The 23,282-nt window shown below is 44.4% G+C and overlaps 1 protein-coding gene across 4 annotated transcripts in view; it reads left to right on the top strand.

Annotated features, from left to right (window-relative positions):
* MRTFB (myocardin related transcription factor B) overlaps positions 1-22,711 on the top strand; it is a 406,942-nt gene extending 384,231 nt beyond the window's left edge. For all 4 annotated transcript variants that reach the window (XM_075317934.1, XM_075317938.1, XM_075317936.1 and 1 more), the window contains one exon: positions 15,521-22,711. In XM_075317934.1, coding sequence (XP_075174049.1) covers positions 15,521-16,038 — 518 coding nt within the window. In that variant the 3' untranslated portion in view covers positions 16,039-22,711. The remainder of the gene's footprint in view (positions 1-15,520) is intronic.
* The last annotated feature ends 571 nt before the right edge of the window (positions 22,712-23,282 follow it).

The raw sequence follows: 23,282 nt of genomic DNA, 5'->3' as shown, positions 1-23,282 counted from the left end.
CGGATAGTTCGCACTAATTCGCACTAACACTGATGAGCCTGCAGGACAGCTTGAATTTCTTTGGAACTTGATTGGGGCTGCTTATCCACTATTCGGATTATCCTGTGTTGCAAACTTTCATCAATTTTTCTCTCTCCTCCATGGAGATTAGCTGCAGTGCCATGGGTTGTAATCTTGATTATGTTGCACACAGTGGACAAAGGAACATCAAAATCTCTAGAGATGGACTTGTAACCTTTAGATTGTTGATATTTTTCAACAAATTGGGTTCTCAAGTCCTCAGACAGTTCTCTTCTCCTCTTTCTGTTCTCCATGCTTAGTGTTGCACACATACACACAATGAAAACATTGAGTCAACTCCCCTTGTTGTCTGGTTACAGGTGTGATTTTCATATTGCCCACACCTGTTCCTTTCTACAGGTGAGTTTGAACGAGCATCACATGCTTGAAAAAAAGTTGTTTATCCACAATTTTGTAAAGCCAACAATTATGTCTGGACCATTTGAAGGGTTTTTGTATGAAATTATGTCCATTTTTCTTTTTTTGTGTGTTGTTCCAATACACACAAAAGAAATAAACGTGCATAACAAACCATGTGTAATTGCAATCATTTTTTTGGAGAAATACTTTATTTTCTGGAACAGTTTCAAGGGTGCCAACACTTTCGCCATTACTGTATAGTGCACATTTCAAACGTATGAAATGTCTTTGAAATGTCTTGATAAATCCAGGCTTAGCATATGTTCTTTATAGTTTTACTCAGACTTGGGAGCAGCGTGTCCTTACCAGTAATGCTCCCCGACTTTGCTTTCTCCAGATTCTCACCGGCAGCCTGCAGCTCTTTATGGACTTCACTATAAACTTGTCAGTGTTACTGGTAGAGGTGTTTCATCCCATCTCTCTCACCTTCAGTCCCTTTTTGTCTTTGAAGGAAGATGAGATTTAGTGCCGGCTCTTTCAGCACTTAATAGGTGCGTGTGGCTGATGACATCATTTCCCTTTTATATTTAGCACCTAAGGGAGACGGAGGAAAAACTTGCAGCTTGAGAATCCATTACAATACTCGGCGGAGAGCGCGGAGGCTGATTATTTTCATGGCAAGCGGTCAATTTTGAGCTCTGTTTCATCTTGCTGTCAGAGAATAGTGAAGTTAATGAGAGTGCTGAGATTTAAACATTTGATAGCTAGCAGTCCGTTCAGATTTCAACCACATCCTCGGCCCAGCACGTCTCCCTTTTCAGAATAAATCTATGTGAAAAAGATATATATATATGTATGTATGTATGTATGTATGTATGTATGTATGTATGTATATATGTATGTATGTATGTATATATATGTGTATATATATAATATATGTACATATATTATATATGTATGTGTATATATATATGTATATATATTATATATGTATGTATATATATAATATATATATATATATATATAATATATATATAACAATGATACTTTTTTTCAGCTCAGGTATTCACATGCAATACACATTTTCCCCAATTAGTTGCCTTATCCTTTTATCTTTAAAATCTTTTTCTTATTCATCCCCTTTCATCAGGACCCTCAGAGTATCCACATTTTCACATCAGACCTGTTCTTGAAGTACTGATCTTAGTAGTATAACACTTTTCATTGCAAAGTCTCAAGGCTAACCAGCCCTTTTCCAAAACCCGTCGATCACCAGCGCTCCGACAGCCGGACGTCCCCGGTCACCTCGCTATAAATGGAACCACAAAGTGACTATTTTTTGCCAATCTGCCCCCTTTAATAATAATTGTAATAATACCCAGTGTTTTCGTGTTCATTTGTCCCAACTGTGAATGTATGAATAAATTGACCATCCAATTTGTACTGACAGTGTCCGTGTGCATTGGGACGTCAAGTAGAAATGGTTACAACCAGCTGTTAAATTAATCATAAATTACCAGGAAGAATAACAGAGGAACACCACAATGCAGGCATGTGATAAAAACATGCCTAGAACTTATATTCTGGTGTATACAAGTACTGTAGAAACGAAAACAGATAATTTGGGGTGCGGAGAGGGCTCTTTTGATACTACCATTATTTTTGACCCAATTACACTGCAAAATTGTAACATGATATAAGAGGTAAATAGGGTATTAAAATGCATATGTAAATATATACCATATTTTTAAACTATAAAGATGCTATTTACAATAAAACACCATAGACGGCAGAAAATAGGAAAAGAAAATATTTTTTTTATATATTTTTTTTATATATTTTTTTTAAACTTCCCTTAGGCTATGTGCGCACGTTGCGTACAAGCCCTGCAGAAATTTCTGCAGCGATCTGAAGAGCACATGTGCGCTTTAGATCGCTGCAGAAATGTCTGTAGTGAGCGCCGATTCCATGCGCTCTGCCTGCAGCTCCTGCCATAGACCGTGTAGGAGCTGCCGGCAAAGCGCAGGAAAGAAGTGACATGTCACTTCTTTTTGCGCAGCGCTTCGGCAGTAGCCGAAGCGCTGCGCTCTTAAACGCCACGTGCGCACGGCCCCTACACAGTCTCCATAGACTGTGCAGGGGACGCAGGACGCATGCAGTTACGCTGCGCTACAAAGCGCAGCGTAACTGCATGTTTTTACGCGACGTGCGCACATAGCCTTACTGTGTAAAGTGAAGGGATCATTAGCCCTAATTTTAATGTAATGAGGTAGAAGAGGATATATAAATCTATTGTTAGTGTTTTTTTGCACTGTGTGTATTATATATACACATAGCTCTACTACATGCATATTTACACTTACACAGCTCTGCTACATGCACAGTTACACTTGCATAAACAGCTCTGCTACATGCAGTTACATACACAGCTCTGCTACATGCACAGTTCTACATACATACACAGCTCTGCTATATGCATAGTTACACTTACATAGACAGCTCTGCTACATGCACAGTTACACTTACATACACAGCTTGCCTATATGCAGTGTGTGTATTATAGATACACAGCTTTGCTACATGCCTACATGCATATTTACACGTATATACATAGCTCTGCTACATGCACAGTTCCACTTACATACACAGTGCTGCTACATGCATATTTACATATGCAGCTCTGCTACATGCACAGCTACACTTACACAGCTCTACTACATGCAGTTACATTTGCATGCAAAGCTCTGCTACATGCACAGTTATACGTACATACACAACTCTGCCATATGCATAGTTACAGTTGCATACAGAGCTCTGCTACATGCAGTTATAATTGCCTACACAGCTCTGCTACATGCACAGTTATAATTGCCTACACAGCTCTGCTACATGCACAGTTATAATTGCCTACACAGCTCTGCTACATGCACAGTTACACATACACACTCAACTTGAAGTTCCTGATCAGGATCTGAATGGAGCCTGCAGGAGCTGAGTAGCTGAAGGACCTTCCACCAGATCATCTGAAGGATAATCAGTCACATGACCTGAAAGGTCCTGTAACTACTCCTATGGAAGGTCTTGCAGCCTCTGTCCGTTCAGATCTCTGTAGCTTCATCTCCTGTTCTACACCGAACACATAGATCAGCGTAGAGCAATAGAAGAGAGGGCGGCTCTCTATGTGATTAGGAAGATGTGGTGTCAGTGTTCTCCTCCACCGTATAAAGCTGCCCGCGGGTTACAAGATGCACACACTTTTAGCAGGAGTCTTTCTTATTAAAATTTATGTCTTATAGTCCAAAAAATACAGTGTAAATATGTATATATGTGTGTATATACAGTGTATGTGTGTGTGTGTATATATATATGTGTGTGTGTGTGTGTGTGTGTGTGTGTGTGTGTATACTGTGTATACTGTGTATATATATATATATGTATGTATGTATACAGTATATCATTTTATATCTCCAGAGAATGAACTTTATGGAGTACAGGTCTATGTACTCAGTAAATTAGTCGGCAATGTATTTTTCCATACACATAATTTCCTCCCATATACTCAGTCCATATGAGGTTCAGATTGCAGCTATACTCGTATCTATGGCCAGGCTTATATTTAGTGTTGATTTACTATGTTCCATATTTCCAGAGGATTAGGCGCCACTTTAAAGCTTTGTTCAGCTGTATACATGATAACAATACAAGTGCTGTATGTTTCCCATGGCATACAAAGAAATGACTCCTCCAGTTTGGAAAATCTATTAGCGTTGAAGGCTGGTTGTCGGTAATTTATCACTGCTGGGAATACAAGTGCCGGTTAGTATCAGACTCTGAGAAAAGGTTTTATTGTCTAGGAGGATATTCTGTTCAAAATTGGATCCGGATAAATGTATACATCTGGAAAACAACAGAGAGCTTTCTACATGATCTTTCCTTAAAGGCATTGTGTGTCTGACAAGCACTGCTGCTAACTGCTTATCTGATGTGAACAGTAACGGATTTACATTCAGGCAACACTTAATAAAGACAGAAATCACACACAGCATTATACAGAATATTTAACATTTGCTAACTCCATAAGGACCTTAGACAGTCTTGGTTTCCCATCAGTTTTCCCGCTGCCTTCTGTATTTTCCTGCCTTAAAAGAAGTCTAACAGCACAAAATGACTATTCAAACCAAGCACACGCGCTCGGATCCGCCTTAGCGTGGCCACATGGTTCAGTTCGTCCTTACACCTACTTGTTTTCCATTTATCTGCGCCCTCCTCTTGCTCCTTTAGGCTATGTGCGCACTAGAGCTTTTTACCTGCGGATTTGCCCCGGAAATTTCTTGAGAAATGTCTGCAATCTTTGTGCAGACATTTCCCATGAAATTCAATGAGAAAAAAAAATAGTTGTGCGCACTGTGCGGATTTTTCTCAAGAAAATTTCTTGAGAAAATTTTCTCAAGAAACTTTCTTGAGAAAATGTGCATGTCCATTAATTTCCGCAGGTACCTGCGGTATTCCGGGGGTATTCCGCAGGTAGCAATGATATGCGGTATACCACCGGAATAGCCGCGAATTACCTGCGGGAATGCTCATCGCTGCCTGCGGTTTTGCAGGAACCGATGTCATTATGCCAGGAAGAGGAAGCGGAGCAGAGTAAACACAGACGTCACACTCCCTGGACGCCGCACAGAAGCACTTCCGTGCGACCTCCAGGTGCCCGTGCAGTCTGTGTCCTGCTCCGGCCCCGCGGCTGCACACACTGCAGTGTCAGTGTCTGCCCGCAGTGTCAGCAGCCTGTCACGCGGCAGCGCAGGCAGACACTGACATCCTGCAGTGCTGGGAGCCGCGGGGATGACGATCGCTGCTGTCAGGAGGTGAGATCATTACCTGCTGTGACGATCTCCTGCCTCCTGACGTCACCGCGGTCACTGCTGTCTATGCCCGTCTCGCGAGCGGCCCGAGACTGTCACTAGCGGCGACGTCACGGGCTCTCGCGGTTTCTTCTGACAACGCGGCGGGCATAGAAGTCAGTGACAGCGCTGACGTCAGCAGTACAGGAGATGATCACAGAAGGTAATGATCTCATCTATGCTCCTGATGGCAGCGCTCGTCATCCCCTGCAGTGACCTGAGCTGACCTATTGATGTTAGCTCAGGTCACTGCATTGCTCTCCCAGCCAATGGGGAACATTCTGTTCTTCATTGACTGGGACAGCGACTATGGTATGGATCGCCGTGCCCCCCCCTCTTATTGGATTACGCCGGACGTGGAATTGATTGTGCTCTTTTCAATAAATTGGTTAAAGAGGGAATGTTTTGGGGAGTGTTTTCTTCAGCGCTCTATTGGGAGACCCAGACGATTGGGGTATAGCTACTGCCCTCTGGAGGCCACACAAAGCACTACATCAAAAGTGCAAGGCCCCTCCCCCTCTGGCTATACCCCCCCGTGGTATCACGGGATCTCCAGTTTTAGCTTTGTGTGCGAAGGAGGTCAGACATTCCATGCATAGCTCCACAGATTTTAGTCAGCAGTAGCTGCTGACGGTTTCGGATGGAAGAAAAGAGGACACATATAGTGTCCCCAGCATGCTCCCTTCTCACCCCTGGATGGTGTTGTAAGGTTGAGGTACCTATTGCTGGTACAGGGCTGGAGCCTGACATGCTGTTTTCCTTCCACATCCCCTGGTAGGGCTCTGTGGAAGTGGGATCCTGCCGGCCTCTCAGCTCTGATGCCGGGCTCCATCCACAGACCCATTAGAACCTGATGGATTCGGAGCAGGAGTACGATCAGGGACAGGGCCCTGCATCTTACAGGTACTCTGTGTCCCCGGCAGGCACAGACACACTCCGGGCTGGCTGGGTGTTGTAGTGCGCCGGGGACCGCAATGTTGGAGTTAGTGTCCCTACAGATTACTGGGGGATGTTTTGTGTATGGGAACGCAGCGCCGACCCCCTCTGGACCGGGCGGCGCTGCTGTGACTTGTGGTGCGCCGGGGATCCGCCGTCCGCGCTTTTACGGCGGCGGCGGTTATAACTTTAGTCCCCGGCTTTTTGGGCCTAGGACGCCGGCAGCTCCGTTTCGTTCCCGCCCCCACCCTGTCATTCAGGGTAGGGGAGAGACGCTGTTCGCAAGCAGCGACGAGGGCTGGAGCCTGATTTACATGCTCCAGCCCTCACACTATGCACAGAGGGAAGCAGGCTTCCCGCTCTTGGCCAGGAACGCCCAGGGCCCGCCCCCCTTCCTCTCTAGAGACGCCGGCAGCCATTACATGCATGCCTGGCTGGAGGAAGGACGCAAGGCTCTGGGAGACCTGGACTAGGGGCTATCTGGCGACCACACACCCGCTTTTTAAGCGGGCGGTAAGCGATTTTTCTGTGCTGGTCCCTCTAGTGCCTCACTGTGTGTCAGTGTACTGGGTACATATATATAGATATTGTATTTCTTGCACTGTGAGGTGCGCTTCTGGCTGCATATCCCAGATCGCTCTGTGGAAGCAGCAACATGTCATCCTCAAAACGCAAGGCGGCCAAGGCAAAAAGGGCTGTGTATACTGCGTGTGCTGCATGTGGGGCTAATCTACCAGCAGGCTCTGATGACCCCCATTGTGTGCAATGCTCCGACCCGGTGCTGCTTCGCCAGCCGGAGTCAGGAGAGGTAGCGACCCAGGCTGAGACGCTTGTAAGTTCTGCCCCGGTGACAGGGACGGACTTTGCAGTTTTTGCAGATAATATGTCTGTATCTATGGCAAAAATCCTTGAGACCTTGCAATCTATGCATGGGGCTCAGTATCTGGGCACGGCGAGGCCTCTGTCCTCAGGTCCCCCTTACTTGGAATGTATCCAGCCCACAGGGGGGTCCCCGGCTTCACAGGCCGAGGATTATGACTCAGATGATGGCCCCAGCCACCCTAAGCGAGCTCGCTGGGAAAGACCCTCGACGTCTTCACACTGCTCAGGGTCTCAGCGCAATCAGTCTCCCTGTGATGTGTCTGATGAGAGTGATCAGGAATCCACTCCTGGAACCCCTCTCAACCTGGATACCCCGGATGGGGATGCCATGGTAGACGACCTTATCTCAGCCATCAATAGGCTGTTGGATATTTCTCCCCCAGCCCCTTCAGCAGAAGAGGCGGCTGCGGAGCAGGAAAAGTTTCGTTTCCTTTATCCCAAGCGTAAATTGAGTGCTTTGTTAGATCACTCTGACTTCAGAGAATCAATTCAGAAGCACGACGCTCACCCGGAAAGGCGTTTCTCTAAACGATCTAAAGATACGCGTTTCCCTTTCCCCCCTGAGGTGGTCAAGCGCTGGACACAGTGTCCAAAGGTGGACCCCCCGATTTCCAAACTTGCAGCTAGATCCATAGTTGCAGTGGAGGATGGCGCTTCACTTAAAGATGCCAATGACAGACAGATGGACCTTTGGTTAAAATCTGTCTATGAAGCTATAGGCGCGTCGTTTGCTCCGGCATTCGCAGCCGTCTGGGCTCTCCAGGCTATTTCAGCTGGCTTAGCAAAGGTGGATGCTATCATGCATCCAGCAGTGCCGCAAGTGGCGCACCTTACCACGCAGATGTCGGCGTTTGCGTCTTACGCTATCAATGCGGTCCTAGAATCTACCAGTCGCACCTCAATGGCGTCCGCCAATTCGGTAGTTTTGCGCAGAGCCTTGTGGTTAAAGGACTGGAAAGCGGATGCTGGTTCCAAAAAATGTTTAACCAGTTTGCCTTTGTCTAGAGAGAGACTGTTTGGCGAGCCATTGGCTGACATCATTAAGCAGTCCAAGGGTAAAGACTCCTCTTTACCACAACCCAGAACACCCAAACCTCAGCAGAAAAAGTGGCAGCAGAGGTTTCAGTCCTTTCGAGGTTCGGGCAAGACACCATTTACCTCGTCCAAAGGGACTCAGAGGACGCAAAGAAACTCAGATTCGTGGCGGACTCACACACGCCCCAAGAAAGCAAATGGAGGTACCGCTTCCAAAGCGGCTACCTCATGACTTCCAGCCCCCCCCCTCCGCATCGCCGGTCGGGGGCAGGCTCTCCCGCTTTTCCGGCATTTGGATGTCACAGGTCAAAGACCGGTGGGTGACGGACATTTTGTCTCGCGGGTACAGAATCGAGTTCAATTCTCGTCCTCCAGCTCGGTTCTTCAGAACCTCCCCACGGCCAGACCGAGCAGATGCTCTGCTGCAGGCGGTGGATTCCCTAAAAGCGGAAGGAGTGGTTATCCCAGTCCCTCCTCAGGAACAAGGGCAAGGGTTTTACTCCAATCTCTTTGTGGTTCCAAAAAAGGACGGCTCGTTCCGTCCTGTTCTGGACCTAAAACGGCTCAACAAGCATGTGCACGCCAGGAGGTTCCGGATGGAAACCCTCCGCTCTGTCATTGCCTCAATGTCCAGAGGAGACTTCCTTGCCTCAATAGACATCAGAGATGCTTATCTCCACGTGCCAATTGCTACAGAACATCAACGTTTTCTACGTTTTGTGATAGGAGACGACCATTTTCAGTTCGTAGCTCTTCCATTTGGTCTGGCGACAGCCCCACGGGTCTTCACCAAGGTCATGGCGGCGGTGGTAGCAGTCTTGCACTCTCAGGGACACTCGGTGATCCCTTACCTAGACGATTTATTGGTCAAAGCTCCCTCTCAGGAGGCATGCCAACTCAGCCTGAATGCTACGCTGGAGACTCTACAGTCTTTCGGATGGATCATCAACTTTCCAAAGTCGATCCTATCACCGACTCAGTCACTAACGTATCTTGGCATGGAGTTTCATACTCTAGCAGCGATAGTGAAGCTTCCGCTGGACAAGCAGCGGTCACTACAGACAGGGGTGCAATCTCTCCTGCAGGGCCAGTTGCATCCCTTGCGGCGCCTCATGCATTTCCTAGGGAAGATGGTGGCAGCCATGGAAGCAGTTCCCTTTGCGCAGTTTCATCTGCGCCCACTTCAATGGGACATTCTCCGCCAATGGGACGGGAAGTCAACGTCCCTGGACAGGAAAGTCTCGCTTTCCCAGACGGCCAAAGACTCTCTACAATGGTGGCTCCTTCCCACATCATTGTCTCAGGGAAGATCCTTCCTGCCCCCATCCTGGGCAGTAGTCACGACAGATGCGAGTCTGTCAGGGTGGGGAGCAGTATTTCTCCACCACAGGGCTCAGGGGACGTGGACTCCGCAGGAGTCCACCCTTCAGATCAATGTTCTGGAGATCAGAGCAGTGTATCTTGCTCTACTGGCCTTCCAACAGTGGCTGGAAGGAAAGCAGATCCGAATCCAATCGGACAACTCCACAGCGGTGGCATACATCAACCACCAAGGAGGGACGCGCAGTCGGCAAGCCTTCCAAGAAGTCCGGCGCATTCTAATGTGGGTGGAGGACAGAGCATCCACCATATCCGCGGTTCACATCCCAGGCGTAGAAAACTGGGAAGCAGACTTCCTCAGTCGCCAGGGCATGGACGCAGGGGAATGGTCCCTTCACCCGGACGTGTTTCAGGAAATCTGTCGCCGCTGGGGAGTGCCGGACGTCGACCTAATGGCGTCCCGGCACAACAACAAGGTCCCGGCATTCATGGCGAGGTCGCGCGATCAAAGAGCTCTGGCGGCAGACGCCTTGGTTCAAGATTGGTCGCAGTTTCAGCTCCCATACGTGTTTCCACCTCTGGCGCTCTTGCCCAGAGTGCTACGCAAGATCAGATCCGAGTGCAGCCGCGTCATACTCGTCGCTCCAGACTGGCCGAGGAGGTCGTGGTATCCGGATCTGTGGCATCTCACGATCGGTCGACCGTGGTCACTGCCAGACCGACCAGACTTACTGTCCCAAGGGCCGTTTTTCCATCAGAATTCTGCGGCCCTGAACCTGACTGTGTGGCCATTGAGTCCTGGATCCTAGCGTCTGCTGGATTATCTCAGGGAGTCATTGCCACAATGAGACAAGCTAGAAAGTCGAATTCGGCTAAGATCTACCACAGAACGTGGAAGATTTTCTTGTCCTGGTGCTCTGCTCAGGGAGTGTCTCCCTGGCCATTTGCATTGCCCAAGTTTCTTTCCTTCCTGCAATCGGGGTTAGAAAAGGGCTTGTCGCTCAGCTCCCTTAAAGGGCAAGTTTCGGCACTATCCGTGTTTTTTCAGAAGCGTCTAGCACGTCTTCCTAAGGTGCGCACGTTCCTGCAGGGGGTCTGTCATATTGTGCCCCCGTACAAGCGACCGTTGGATCCATGGGATCTGAACAGGGTACTAGTTGCTCTCCAGAAGCCGCCCTTCGAGCCTCTGAAGGAAGTTTCCTTTTCTCGGCTGTCGCAGAAAGTGGCGTTTCTTGTTGCAATCACATCGCTTCGGCGAGTGTCTGAGCTGGCAGCTCTGTCATCCAAGGCTCCCTTCCTGGTGTTCCACCAGGACAAGGTTGTGCTGCGCCCCATTCCGGAGTTTCTCCCTAAGGTCGTATCCTCTTTTCATCTTAATCAGGATATTTCCTTGCCTTCTTTTTGCCCTCATCCGGTTCACCGGTATGAAAAGGCCTTACGTTTGCTAGATCTGGTGAGAGCACTCAGAATCTACATTTCCCGCACGGCGCCCATACGCCGTGCCGATGCACTTTTCGTCCTTGTCGCTGGTCCGCGCAAGGGGTTGCAGGCTTCTAAAGCCACCCTGGCTCGATGGATCAAAGAGCCAATTCTAGAGGCCTACCGTTCTGCGGGGCTTCCGGTTCCTTCAGGGCTAAAAGCCCACTCAACCAGAGCCGTGGGTGCGTCCTGGGCATTACGTCACCAGGCTTCGGCTCAACAGGTGTGCCAGGCAGCTACCTGGTCCAGTCTGCACACTTTCACCAAGCATTATCAGGTGCATACCTATGCTTCGGCGGATGCCAGCTTAGGTAGAAGAGTCCTGCAGGCGGCAGTGACACCCCCGTAGGGGAGGGCTGTTTTGCAGCTCTAACATGAGGTATTTATTTACCCACCCAGGGACAGCTTTTGGACGTCCCAATCGTCTGGGTCTCCCAATAGAGCGCTGAAGAAGAAGGGAATTTTGTTACTTACCGTAAATTCCTTTTCTTCTAGCTCTTATTGGGAGACCCAGCACCCGCCCTGTTGTCCTTCGGGATTTCTTGGTTGTTTGCGGGTACACATGTTGTTCATGTTGAACGGTTTTTCAGTTCTCCGACGTTATTCGGAGTTAATTTGTTTAAACCAGTTATTGGCTTCCTCCTTCTTGCTTTGGCACTAAAACTGGAGATCCCGTGATACCACGGGGGGGTATAGCCAGAGGGGGAGGGGCCTTGCACTTTTGATGTAGTGCTTTGTGTGGCCTCCAGAGGGCAGTAGCTATACCCCAATCGTCTGGGTCTCCCAATAAGAGCTAGAAGAAAAGGAATTTACGGTAAGTAACAAAATTCCCTTCTTTTCAAATAAAACTTTTTTTGTTGTCTATTTTTTAATTATTACTGACTGGGTTGGTGATGTCGGGTATCTGATAGACGCCTGACCTCACCAACCCCAGGGCTTGATGCCAGGTGACATTACACATCTGGCATCAACCCCATATATTACCCCGTTTGCCAACGCACCAGGGCGCGGGATGAGCTGGGGCAAAGGGCCAGGATTGGCACGTCTAATGGATGCGCCACTTCTGGGGCGGCTGCGGCCTGCTATTTTTAGGCTGGGGAGTGTCCAATAACAGTGGACCTCCCTAGTCTGAGAATATCAGACCCCAGCTGTCCGCTTTACCTTGGCTGGTGATCCATTATGGGGGGGACCGCACGTTTTTTGTTTTAAATTATTTATATAATTTAAAATAACAGCGTGGGGTGCCCACTGTTTTGGATTATCAGCCAAGGTGAAGCTGCCAGCGGTGGTCTGCAGGCTGCAGCCGTCTGCTTTACCCTAGCTGGCTACAAAAAATGGGGGGACCTCACGTCGTTTTTTTTTAATTATTTATTTATTTTATGGCTAAATACAAGGCTAAGCACCCTTTAGTGCCACATGAAAGTCACTAAAGGGTGCCAGCTTAGAAAATGCAGGGAGGTGGAACATTATATAGGTTTTTCTCATCTATCTATCTATCTATCCCTCTATCTATCTATCCCTCTATCTATCTATCCCTCTATCTATCTATCTATCTATCTATCCCTCTATCTATTCATCTATTCATCTATCCATCTTTCCCTCTATCCATTATCTGTCTATCGATTATCTTTATTATTTATTGCAGGGACAAACCTGCGGCAAAACCGCATGCGGATTTGGTGCGGATTTTTTCCGCAGGTCCGGAAATCTTTCACTGGCAGAAGTTTCTCAAGAAATTTTCTTGAGAAACTTCACATTTCTAGTGCGCACATAGCCTTAAAGACATAACTGTCACTCAAGGAGGGCTGGCGGTGGAGCAGATATATGACAAACAAGTTGGCGAGGAGAACCGATTGGCCATAATAAGTGTGCTGCAAACTTTTGTGCTTGGCTTGAACAGTCATTTTATGTTTGACAGATTCCCTTCATAGAGATTTGAGAGATCCTGCTATCCATCATAAACACACTAAATGTTTTTTGAGGTCCTTGATATCTTATACAAAGACAGTCATCCATCCTTTGTGTATGACCTTCCTAGAGTCTCCTCCCATTTGAGGCTGAAATCAGCTTCCTCTGCCTCATCATTTCTGAGTAGGTCATATATACCATATTTTTCGCTTTATAAGACGCACCTGATTATAAGACGCACCCCCAAATTTGGTGAAGGAAAAGAGATTTTTTTTTTAATGTTAAGTGGGGTCCATCTTATAATGCCAGTGTCTGTCTAACAAATCATATAGGGTATATGTCCCTCATAGCCCCCCATCCTAAAATTAGCCCCCTTAATCTGAATATGGCCCCGTTATATTGAATATAGCCCCCTTGTGATGGCACACGTTCCCCTGTGCTGCCTATGGCCCCCTATGGATTGCACACATTCCCCTGTGCTGCCTATGGCCCCCTATGGATTGCAGACGTTCCCCTGTGCTGCCTGTGGCCCCCTATGGATTGCATACGTCCCCCTATGGATTGCACAAGTCCCCCTGTGTTAGATTTTGCCCCCAGGCTGCTGCCCATAGTAAAATAAAACACTTATCGGCATAGCAGAGTGAGATCTCTGCGTGCCTGATCACAGTGGAAGCAGAGACACCGGAGAGAAACGCTGGAGGGGGTAAGTAAAGCTTTTTTATTTTAGAATGAGCAGCAGCCTGGGGGCCAAATCTAACACAGGGGGGGCATGTGCCATCACAGGGGGGCGCAGGGACATATAATATGCACCTCTCCCCCAGCCCGTCACTGCGGTGCGATTTCAGCACCACGGAGATGGACAGCGGCTGTGCATATTATATGAGCGGGAGCAGGAGATCAAAGGCTGCCGCCCGCAGCGTTCACCTGCGCTCCAGAGCTACCCCCACCTCCCCTGGATCCTGCAGTGTATGTATATGTATGTATATACAGTGCCTACAAGTAGTATTCAACCCCCTGCAGATTTAGCAGGTTTGATAAGATGCAAATAAGTTAGAGCCTGCAAACTTCAAATAAGAGCAGGATTTATTAACAGATGCATAAATCTTACAAACCAACAAGTTATGTTGCTCAGTTAAATTTTAATACATTTTCAACATAAAAGTGTGGGTCAATTATTATTCAACCATTCGACCATTAGGTAAATATTATAAAGTGTTTTTTATGTTACAACCCCGGCCTGGGCTCTTATATACAGCATGATAGAATGCTGTATATAAGAACCGAAGTGGTGATGGCCGCAGCTTATAACCAAAAAAGTGGTGACAGGTTCCCTTTTATATTAGACTTGTGCTCCAAACTACCTGTACTCTATCCTTCAAAGCCTAATATAACATGTAATCTTCTCGGGGTACACCAAATCTACAAGATACTACAGTCATCCATCTATTTATCATCTCTGCCTCATGTGATTTCTTACTGGGACTTAAAGAAATTACTAGCGATTAGTAGCCAAGACTGGTGTGTGACTGTTAAAGGGAATCTGTCACCAGGTTTTTGCTATCTCATCTGAGAGCAGCATAAAATAGAGACAGAGACCCTGATTCCAGCGATTTGTCACTTACTGAGCTGTTTGCTGTCGTTTTGATAAAATCAATGTTTTCTCTGCTGCAGATTTAACAGTTGTACAGAACTCGTGAGTATGCTGGACTACCTGCAGCACGCCAAGTAGTTCTCTAATTATAATTTACTGCTGATTAATCAGTGATTTTATCAATACTACACTAAGCAGCCCAGTAAGTAACACATCGCTGGAATCTGGGTCTCTGCCCCTACGTTTTGCTGCTCACAGATTAGGTGGCAAAAAGATGGTGACAGATTCCCTTTAAAGCTGCAAAGAACATTAAATTGTATTTACGTACCGAGACAATAGAGATAAGTTGGGCTTCACATTTGCTGCTGGTTTAGGGATTGTGTACATGGTGCAGAATTGCAGTGGATTTTTAGAGCAGATTTATTACAGAAGCGGCAGAATGAATGAGATTTGGTCATGTCATCCATGCTTTGTATAAACATTCCTTTGCAGGTTTTAAATCCACGGCATAACCATTTATCTCTTAGATTTTCACAGTAGATTTCCTCCATTTCAATGAGCAGGGTAAAATCTGTGGTGAATCTGCAGCAAAATCTGCAAAGAGAAAACTCTAATGTAAACGAAAGTATTTCCATTCAGTTTACATCCTGTGTGAATAGACCCATAAGATGACGAACGATATACTGTAGCTATTTCATATTTGGTTTACTCAGATTAAGGGGTAGAAAATAGAGATTAGCAGATTGCGGAGTACAACCCCGGTCCGGAGTCCAGATCCGTGCTCTCTGGCTGTGGACCGCATGTTCGTGAATCTCCTGAGGTTCTGGGTTCGCCAGTGCAATATTTGATTCTTCATCCTGACATAATGTTGTCTGTGCGGCGCAGAGGTGACGTCTCTCCAGCCCGTCTTCACATAAGCCAAACCTGGGAGATCCCGGGATCAAGTACTGACTTGGCCTATGGTTGTGCAAAGCAATCTTCTGATGTGGAAAACATATTATTCCTGATGTAGTTCGAAGTGTTAACCTTGTTTCATTTGATTTTTCAGAAATATCTCCACTCATTAAAGAACAACCTTCACCAATATCAAAGATGAGACCGGTTACTGCCAATGTGACCACCATGCCAGTGAACACCGTAGTATCGAGGCCACCACCACAGATACATGTTGCCCCTCCATTGTGTTTGGAACCTACAAGCAACCTTTCTATTAGCTTAGAAAGCCAACTGGAGGCATTCTTAGATGGGACCCTACCATCAGGAACTAACATTCCTCACCTAGAAAGCCATAGTGATGGCCGAGATACATTTTCTTTAATCGATGACCTTAACAATGATCTTCACAGCATACTGGACCATGATCCCACACCAATGGAGACCACAGACACTCCATTCACTGCAAGTAGCTGCTTGTCCCTAGACCTCCAAGACGCGAACCTGGACAACATGGAGTGGCTGGACATTACGAGTTCTGCTTCTTCTCTTACCCCCTTAAGCTCCACCATCCCCAGCATGTTCTCAACTGACTTTTTGGACACTAACGACTTACAGTTGCAATGGGAATAAACCTACTGTAGATCAGGGATTTTTAATATAGGCTGGAAAATGGTTGTAATTGCAGCAATTACACCAAACAGCGGGATACAAAGTGATCTGCAGCTTTTAACTGCACTGGATTCCCAAATCTGTTACTGGCAGGCCACTAGGGAGAGACACTACACTGTACAGGTGACACCAAACCTTCATGGTCACCAGTCCTGGTAGGTCAAGAATGCTGAAAGCAATTAGGAGATCGAAAAATGGAATGATCATTGGGGTAATTGTACACAAACTACATTAGTGACAGCGTCTCTATGTTTTTTTCAGATTTTTTTTTCCACGAAAGTAACTGCACTTGACTGTTCCTGTGAACAAGCTGAGCCAACATGAATCCACGGCAAAGCACTGACTGGTTCAGGGTTCGCGGTCTTCACGAGCTATACGGAGTGAAGGCTCGCGTAATGCGTAATTGGCTATACAGTATGTGTCATGATAGCATGGTATAAACCTCGTAGAAAGCATACATTGATAGAAGCTACATTTTACTGCCACTCTCCTATCACATTTTTAAAGAGCGTACAGATAATTTTACTTTCTCCCCCTCCCCCCACCAAAAAGAGCAAAAAATCATGAAATCTTACATTTGTAATGCTGTTCATATATCATTACACAACTGTATTGTGTTTCTGGAAAATGCTGGTTCAATGTATTCGTTTTACAGATCAGGTTTTTGTTGTTTGGGGTTTTTTTTTGTATGAAACTTTACAGATCATGTTGGTTTTGCTTTATTTTATATTGCCTTTTGTAACTGTTGAGAACAAAGGGATTTTTACGGCCTCCTCTCTGAAACCTACTGTAATATACTGTACAGAATTGTATGAAATAATTTTTTTATGGAGAGGTCACCTGCTAGAAATTAAGCGCACAGTCTTTTTTTTTTTCTTTCCAAAATGGCATGCACCAAAATAAAAAATAAAAATGTAAGACTAGACTATATAAAAGTCTAGTCTGTTGTGTGGGAGAAGAAAGGGATATGACCTTAGAAATGTCCACTACAAAGACATGTGTATATAGGATATTTTTGAAAAAAAAAACCAAACTGTAAACCTTGTAAATATACTTATAAGCGCAAATATACAAATGGAGAAATGAAATACTGATGTAAATATATAAAACATAGACTGGTGTTTTCTTGACTAAGAGTAGCCGCACGCTATTTCTGCATGTAGTAATAGGCATAATTCTACAAGAAGGGGAATCTGCCATAGTCATACCTGGCATCTCTGAAGACATTCAGTGACTTAATTTCTAAGAATATAATTACAAAGCGGTTCCATGTTATTCTTTTGGATGGCAGAGCCGATTAATAAGCAAAAACAGCCCATAGTCACTGGTTTCTAAGAGTAAGCTGCTGGTGTGACAAGAGGTACACACATTTTCAGTTTTAGCCACCTTACCACTTTTATTGTTTTTACTTTGGGGATTTTTCTGTCGTACTTTTCAGGTTATTTTTCACATTTTCAAGATTGAGTGGGAAAGTAATGGATTAATCCCCATGATAGCATTCAGTGATCCTTGTCACCAAATGTGTTAAATCCTCATTCTGGTTCTCTATACGAGGCCTTGAAATTTAAAGTGGTTTAAAGGTGTGGTCCGTAGTGATGAGCGAGCACTACCATCTCATAACAAGCATTCGGATGCGCACAACTCATGTACTGAGTATAATGGACTCGGGTGCTCGGTACTGGTTAAGAGTATTTTGATTGATGATCGGACGGGCTCAACTCGTGTACTAAGATGGAAGTCAATGGGGAACTTCAGCATTTTTCCGGAAGATCTTCCGTAAAAATGCTTAAGCTCTACCATTGACTTCCATTATACTCAGTACATGAGTTGAGCCTGTCCGAATGCTCGTTACGAGTACAGAGCACCTGAGCACGGTAGTGCTTGCTCATCATTAGTGGTCTGGTTTTGTTAAGAAGGGCTATCTTTTACAGAAACTACACAATTCATGTCCATAAGCAGTGTCTGTTATTACATCTTGGTACCATTTGAGATAATGGGGTTGAGCTGTATCACCATACACTGCCCATTGCTATGAATGGTGCTGCTTCTGATAAATAAAAGGTCTAGACATCATCATTAACGATACCTTTATTCATTACTTTATCTGTACTCGTGAATAGATACTGGAAATCTTGTCTCTGTTCCTTCGCCCCATGCATGACTTAATATTCGGCTGTGTACGGCTAGCTGTATTGTTTTAAATAATGGGATATCCGCTTCAAAAGCCATTTGTGCCAGTCTCTTCTATCATATCTACTTAGTAAAATCAGTCTTTAGAACTTCAAAAAGGATATTAATAAGGAACCCTAAGGTCCACTTACATATTTTTATGGTTGTATGATAAGTTGTCCAACAATATGTATTATTGGGAATTACCAAAGTCGGCTGTCGAAATTACTTGTAAAAAGAGGACCTATTATAATGTATAGTGTATCCGTAATCCGGTGTAACTATGGAAAAAATGGATATACCTAATGCTATAATTGAATAGTTTGAGAAAACAGGGATGGACATACTATTGGTGCCACCTGCATAGCCGCACATAGGTCCACAAGGTATGGGGGACACCTCCATCTCCAAAACAGGTGAGATAAGGGTTCACTTGCATCTGTAAAACAGGTGAGATAAGGGGCCACTTCCATCTCCAAAACAGGTGAGATAAGGGGCCACTTTCATTTCCAAAACAGGTGAGATAAGGGGCCACTTCCATCTCTAAAGCAAGTAGAATTGTGTTTTATGATACATTATTAGATTGCAAAGGGCCCATATACTGTTCTTACACAAGGGCCCTTTTCCGTGTCTGCCAGTGAGAAAACACATATAAATAAATTCCCCTTTACCCCTAAGACATTGGGCAGTTTGCATCTAAAACACAGAAGATCATGGGGCTGAGATTAGATCAATTGTGATCAAAAGGCAGATAATACAAAATGGGGCTAAATGAAGGGCAGTGTCTCCTATAATATCTGACAAAATGTTATCTGATCTATCCTACAGGTAAAGCTTAAACTAAGGTAAATCTACTTATTGTGGTGTTATTGGAAACAGACGTGGCGTTTTCTTCTATTTTTGACAATTTTCCTCTGCATGCTTTACTTCTAACCTCCAGAATTATAAAGTAACCCAGATTCAAGCTTCAGATCTTATTGGAACCTCTGTGTGATAAGTTTCACTAAAGTTCACAAAATCAAAAATCCACAATTGAACTAAAAAAATCACTGACCTGGTGGAATTTTTATAATAAAAACACTATTATTTGATTTAAAACCTTAAACACCATCATTTGAGGACTGTTCATTATTTAAGATCAAAAAGGTGCTATTTAGATATTACTAAGCACCATTAGACCACTGGTGGTCTAATGGTGCTTAGTAATATCTATATAGCGTCATTTTGATCTTAAATACTGAACAAACCTCTTGTGACTCAAGTTATGACAATTTACGTTGAGTGAAAAAAATAGAGATAACTTTCCAGTTCTTATAACTAGTATGCTCCTTAATGGCTTTGAAGTGTTCTGTTTAAAAGGGAACCTGTTCTCCGGACAGCCTCTTTATGTGGCATTGAGAAATGCATAGCTGCAACCTCATAAGGGTTTCCTGTAATGGCAATGATGGGGCTTTAGAAACAAAAGTTATAAGAAGTGTCTCAACTTTTTGAGCTTTTGATCCTTGAATTGTGACTCTTTAGAAACAGGAATGTCATGTCTTCAGTGGTGGGTTGTAGAGATTCCTGTCCTCAATAGTCCCACTGGTCATTTTAGGCTGGACTTTTAGTGGATGAAGTTGTGCCATTTCTTTTCGGGTGGGTGCGTAGGTGAATACCGATCAATCTACACTTGCTCCTGCAATGGTCAGCTTTACATTCAGCAGTGATTTGACTGTACGTAGCTCTTACCGCCATTTTGTTGGCTTGATAATACGCATTAGTTTTGATATTTTACTCCAGTCACCTTAGGGTTGTCAGCATATTTAGCAATGTGTGCATTAATGTGTATTTATATCAAGGAAAACCATTAAAGAGTACAGTATAGTCATCATATTCCTTATATTCATTGAGAGGTTTATCCATCACAGTTCATACATTCGTAAAGGGCTCTTAGGTTTCCTAACTTTGTGCTTTTATAAGTGAATACTTTATAATACACACCATGTCGCAGAGCCAAGGCTGTGGGTTGAATGGATATTCTATATTTCTTTGAACACACAAGACTGAGGAGAGACTAAATTTCTTATGTGACTGATCCATAGACTATATTGTATAGAAACTGCACATGCTTGGACACTGATATCTCGATCCAGGCTACAAATGAGACCGTGTAAGAGGCAAAGTACAGAAAGCTTCTAAATACCTTAAAGGGGTTGTCTCATCTTATTGCATAAGTAAAATTGAAAAGCGCTTGCAAAAGCAAGCGACTTTGCACTTAACTATTTTTAAAATTCCTATCCATTTTCAAGAAAAGAGGGATCTTTATGTCTGTGGTTTACAGCTCGTTGCCAAGTTTAGGTCTCGTAGGCAAGGAGCTAAACAGCCTGTAGGGGCTGCTCTGAGGCTGGATCTGGCGAGCTTCAGCGTTTCTGGGCCTTTCTCATAATGCAGAGTAGCTTGGGAGAGCACAGAGTTATGGCCAGCGGGCTAAGCTGCCAGGCCAAATGTTGAGTCTTCAGGAGCACTTTCCACTTGCCCTGGCAAGCAGGAGGCAGAGAAGCATTGCTTTCCGGAAAAACTAACATGAGGCAACCCCTTTCATGTCTGCATCAGTGATCTCTAACCTGTGGGCATTGGCACATGTTGGGATTTGTAGTTTTACAACACTGGTTTATCTGAACCAAGAAACAAAGTCTACTCCACATAGAGCCTGAGATATTAAGAAGGAATACAGACGATAAAGTAACAATTTATAGGTATTCTGAAAATTAACTAAAATAGCGAAATATCTAACTATATATATAATCTAATTAACAAGATTGCCCTATTATTTATTTGATTCCCTTACAGTGCCTTCACAGGAGAAATGAAGCATTACAAGGTGCCTGTTGAAATCAATGGGCTGTCCGTGTAATGCACAGACTTGCTAGGTCCTCCAGAGTGACAGGCTCTCTTTGTGGCCACCTGCTGCTTTGTATAATAGATGGAGGATACTGAATGGAATCCCTATTATGACTAATTGCTCTAGTATGGTATTTAAATATGTACTCCTGATTATTATTTTTTTTTTGGAGTGTCCATTGTGATGTTTATTATATACACAGTACCAGTTTAAGGAATTCTGTCAGCAGGTTTTTGCTATGTAAGCTTAAGTCAGCATATTGCAAAGGTTAACACATACACTTCAGGTCTCCCTGTCTCCGATTTGTTGTTTATTTGTTGTTTGTTTAAGCAGCAGGACGCTTATCATTGCTGGACTACAATGTCAGGCACAGGGCAGTCCAGCACGCCCCCTCCTCTCATTGACATTTCACGGTCAATGTTCAATCTCTATAGAAAGCCTGGTGTTGGCGGGATAGATCTCACCTCTGCTACATGGCTAAATCTAAAAATTCTGATTGTGCCAGAATGGCTGCACCCGGTAATCTAAGTGATACACTGTTGGATTCAGGATCTCTTTGCCTACATCATGCTGTTCTCAGATTAGCAAAAACCTGCTGATAGATTCCCTTTAATATACTCGGAGATCATTGTCTTTCCCCAATATTGCAGCAATTCTGGTCCTCTTCTGCACCATGTGAGCACCAATGACTCTAGCCGGATCAGTTTTTCCTGTGAAGACTGACTGTTGCTTTTTTATGTAATCCTCTGAGAGCCTCAATGTGAGTTTTACAGGATTTCATTGAGAACATGACTTTTGTATGACAACGAAGACTCGATATGACCCAGCAAATGGCATTGGTGTTAATGTGGTGCAGTAAAGGATCTGAACAACTATGTGATATTGGGAGAAAGCAGCAATCGGGTAGACTGAGTACACAATCAACATTGCAAAGGGGCTAAAAGAGTTAGATGTTCTTGGGAACGCTTCAAACTAGACAAAATAATTTATATTAACCAAAATTACTGTATTTTCCAAGATGGTGTAACACCCACTGAGCTAAACACAATGAAGATGAAGCACCACAAGGTAACTTGCCAAAGTGAAACATTGTGATGATCGTGTTCTTAGGACTTTACATGGAAACCATAAAATGAATTCCTAATACCTTCATAAAATGGTGAATGGTTTAGATGCAGCTTTACTATTGTCTGCAGAAGAGTTATTGTGATGTTCTGTGTTATTGGTGGCTCGCTGCTTTAAGATGACATGACTGCGCTGCCTCTGTAAACCCCTGTAGATCTGAATGTGACTTTGCCCAGGGGCCCATTCATGTATTGCCTTTCTATGAGATTTTTTGATGCCTTTGTATTTGCAGTTTGCACCCCATGCGATCAATTCCATATCATGATGTTCGAATGCCAGATGTTTTGCACATTGTACATATTGTATTGCATACTGTATTTTTATATGTGTAGCACATTTATCATTGGATATTTTGTACATAGTGGCAATGTTGTAGCTACTGATAAATTGTTGAATAGGAGCATCATTTTTTCTGCATTTCTTGTGTTTCAAAATAAAAATAAATTCCTTTTATGTTGTTGTCATTGTTTCTTTTGCTAAAACATCCTCTTTAGACTAACTCTTTATTGTCACCTTCTTATGTCACCTTTTGTTATTGCATCCATCTTTATAAACAAAACACAAACTAAGAAAAAGACCGTCACTCCTTGTATTCTTTTTAAGTCTAATCCTTTATTTGTTCGATTCCATGCACGGGCAGGCGTCACAGTTACGCGTTTTGGCTTGAGGACAAACCTTTCTCTAACAGAACAAGCCAAAACACACAACTTCATTTGGATTGTGGATGCCTTCCATAGACCTGAGCACCATCTACTTTTGAGAGCCGCCTGGAATTTTTTTCTTATACTGTATAAACAAAACATAACATAATTAAAGGGAACCTGTCAGGTGCAATATGCACCCAGATCCACAAGCGGTTCTGGGTGCATATTGCTAATCCCTGCCTAACCGTCCCTGTATGTAGTAACATAGATAAAGAGATCTTTAGAAAAAGTATTTCTAAAGATCCTTTATGATATGCTAATGAGCGCAGCAACTAGTCGCAAGGGTGTTCGTTCCTGTGCTCATAACATGTTCGCACTCCTACAGG

This window comes from Anomaloglossus baeobatrachus, chromosome 7, assembly GCF_048569485.1.
Source record: "Anomaloglossus baeobatrachus isolate aAnoBae1 chromosome 7, aAnoBae1.hap1, whole genome shotgun sequence".
Classification (NCBI taxonomy): Eukaryota; Metazoa; Chordata; class Amphibia; order Anura; family Aromobatidae; genus Anomaloglossus; species Anomaloglossus baeobatrachus.
The sequence above is the reverse complement of the archived record's forward strand: the minus strand, read 5'-3'. Positions and strand labels throughout refer to the sequence as shown.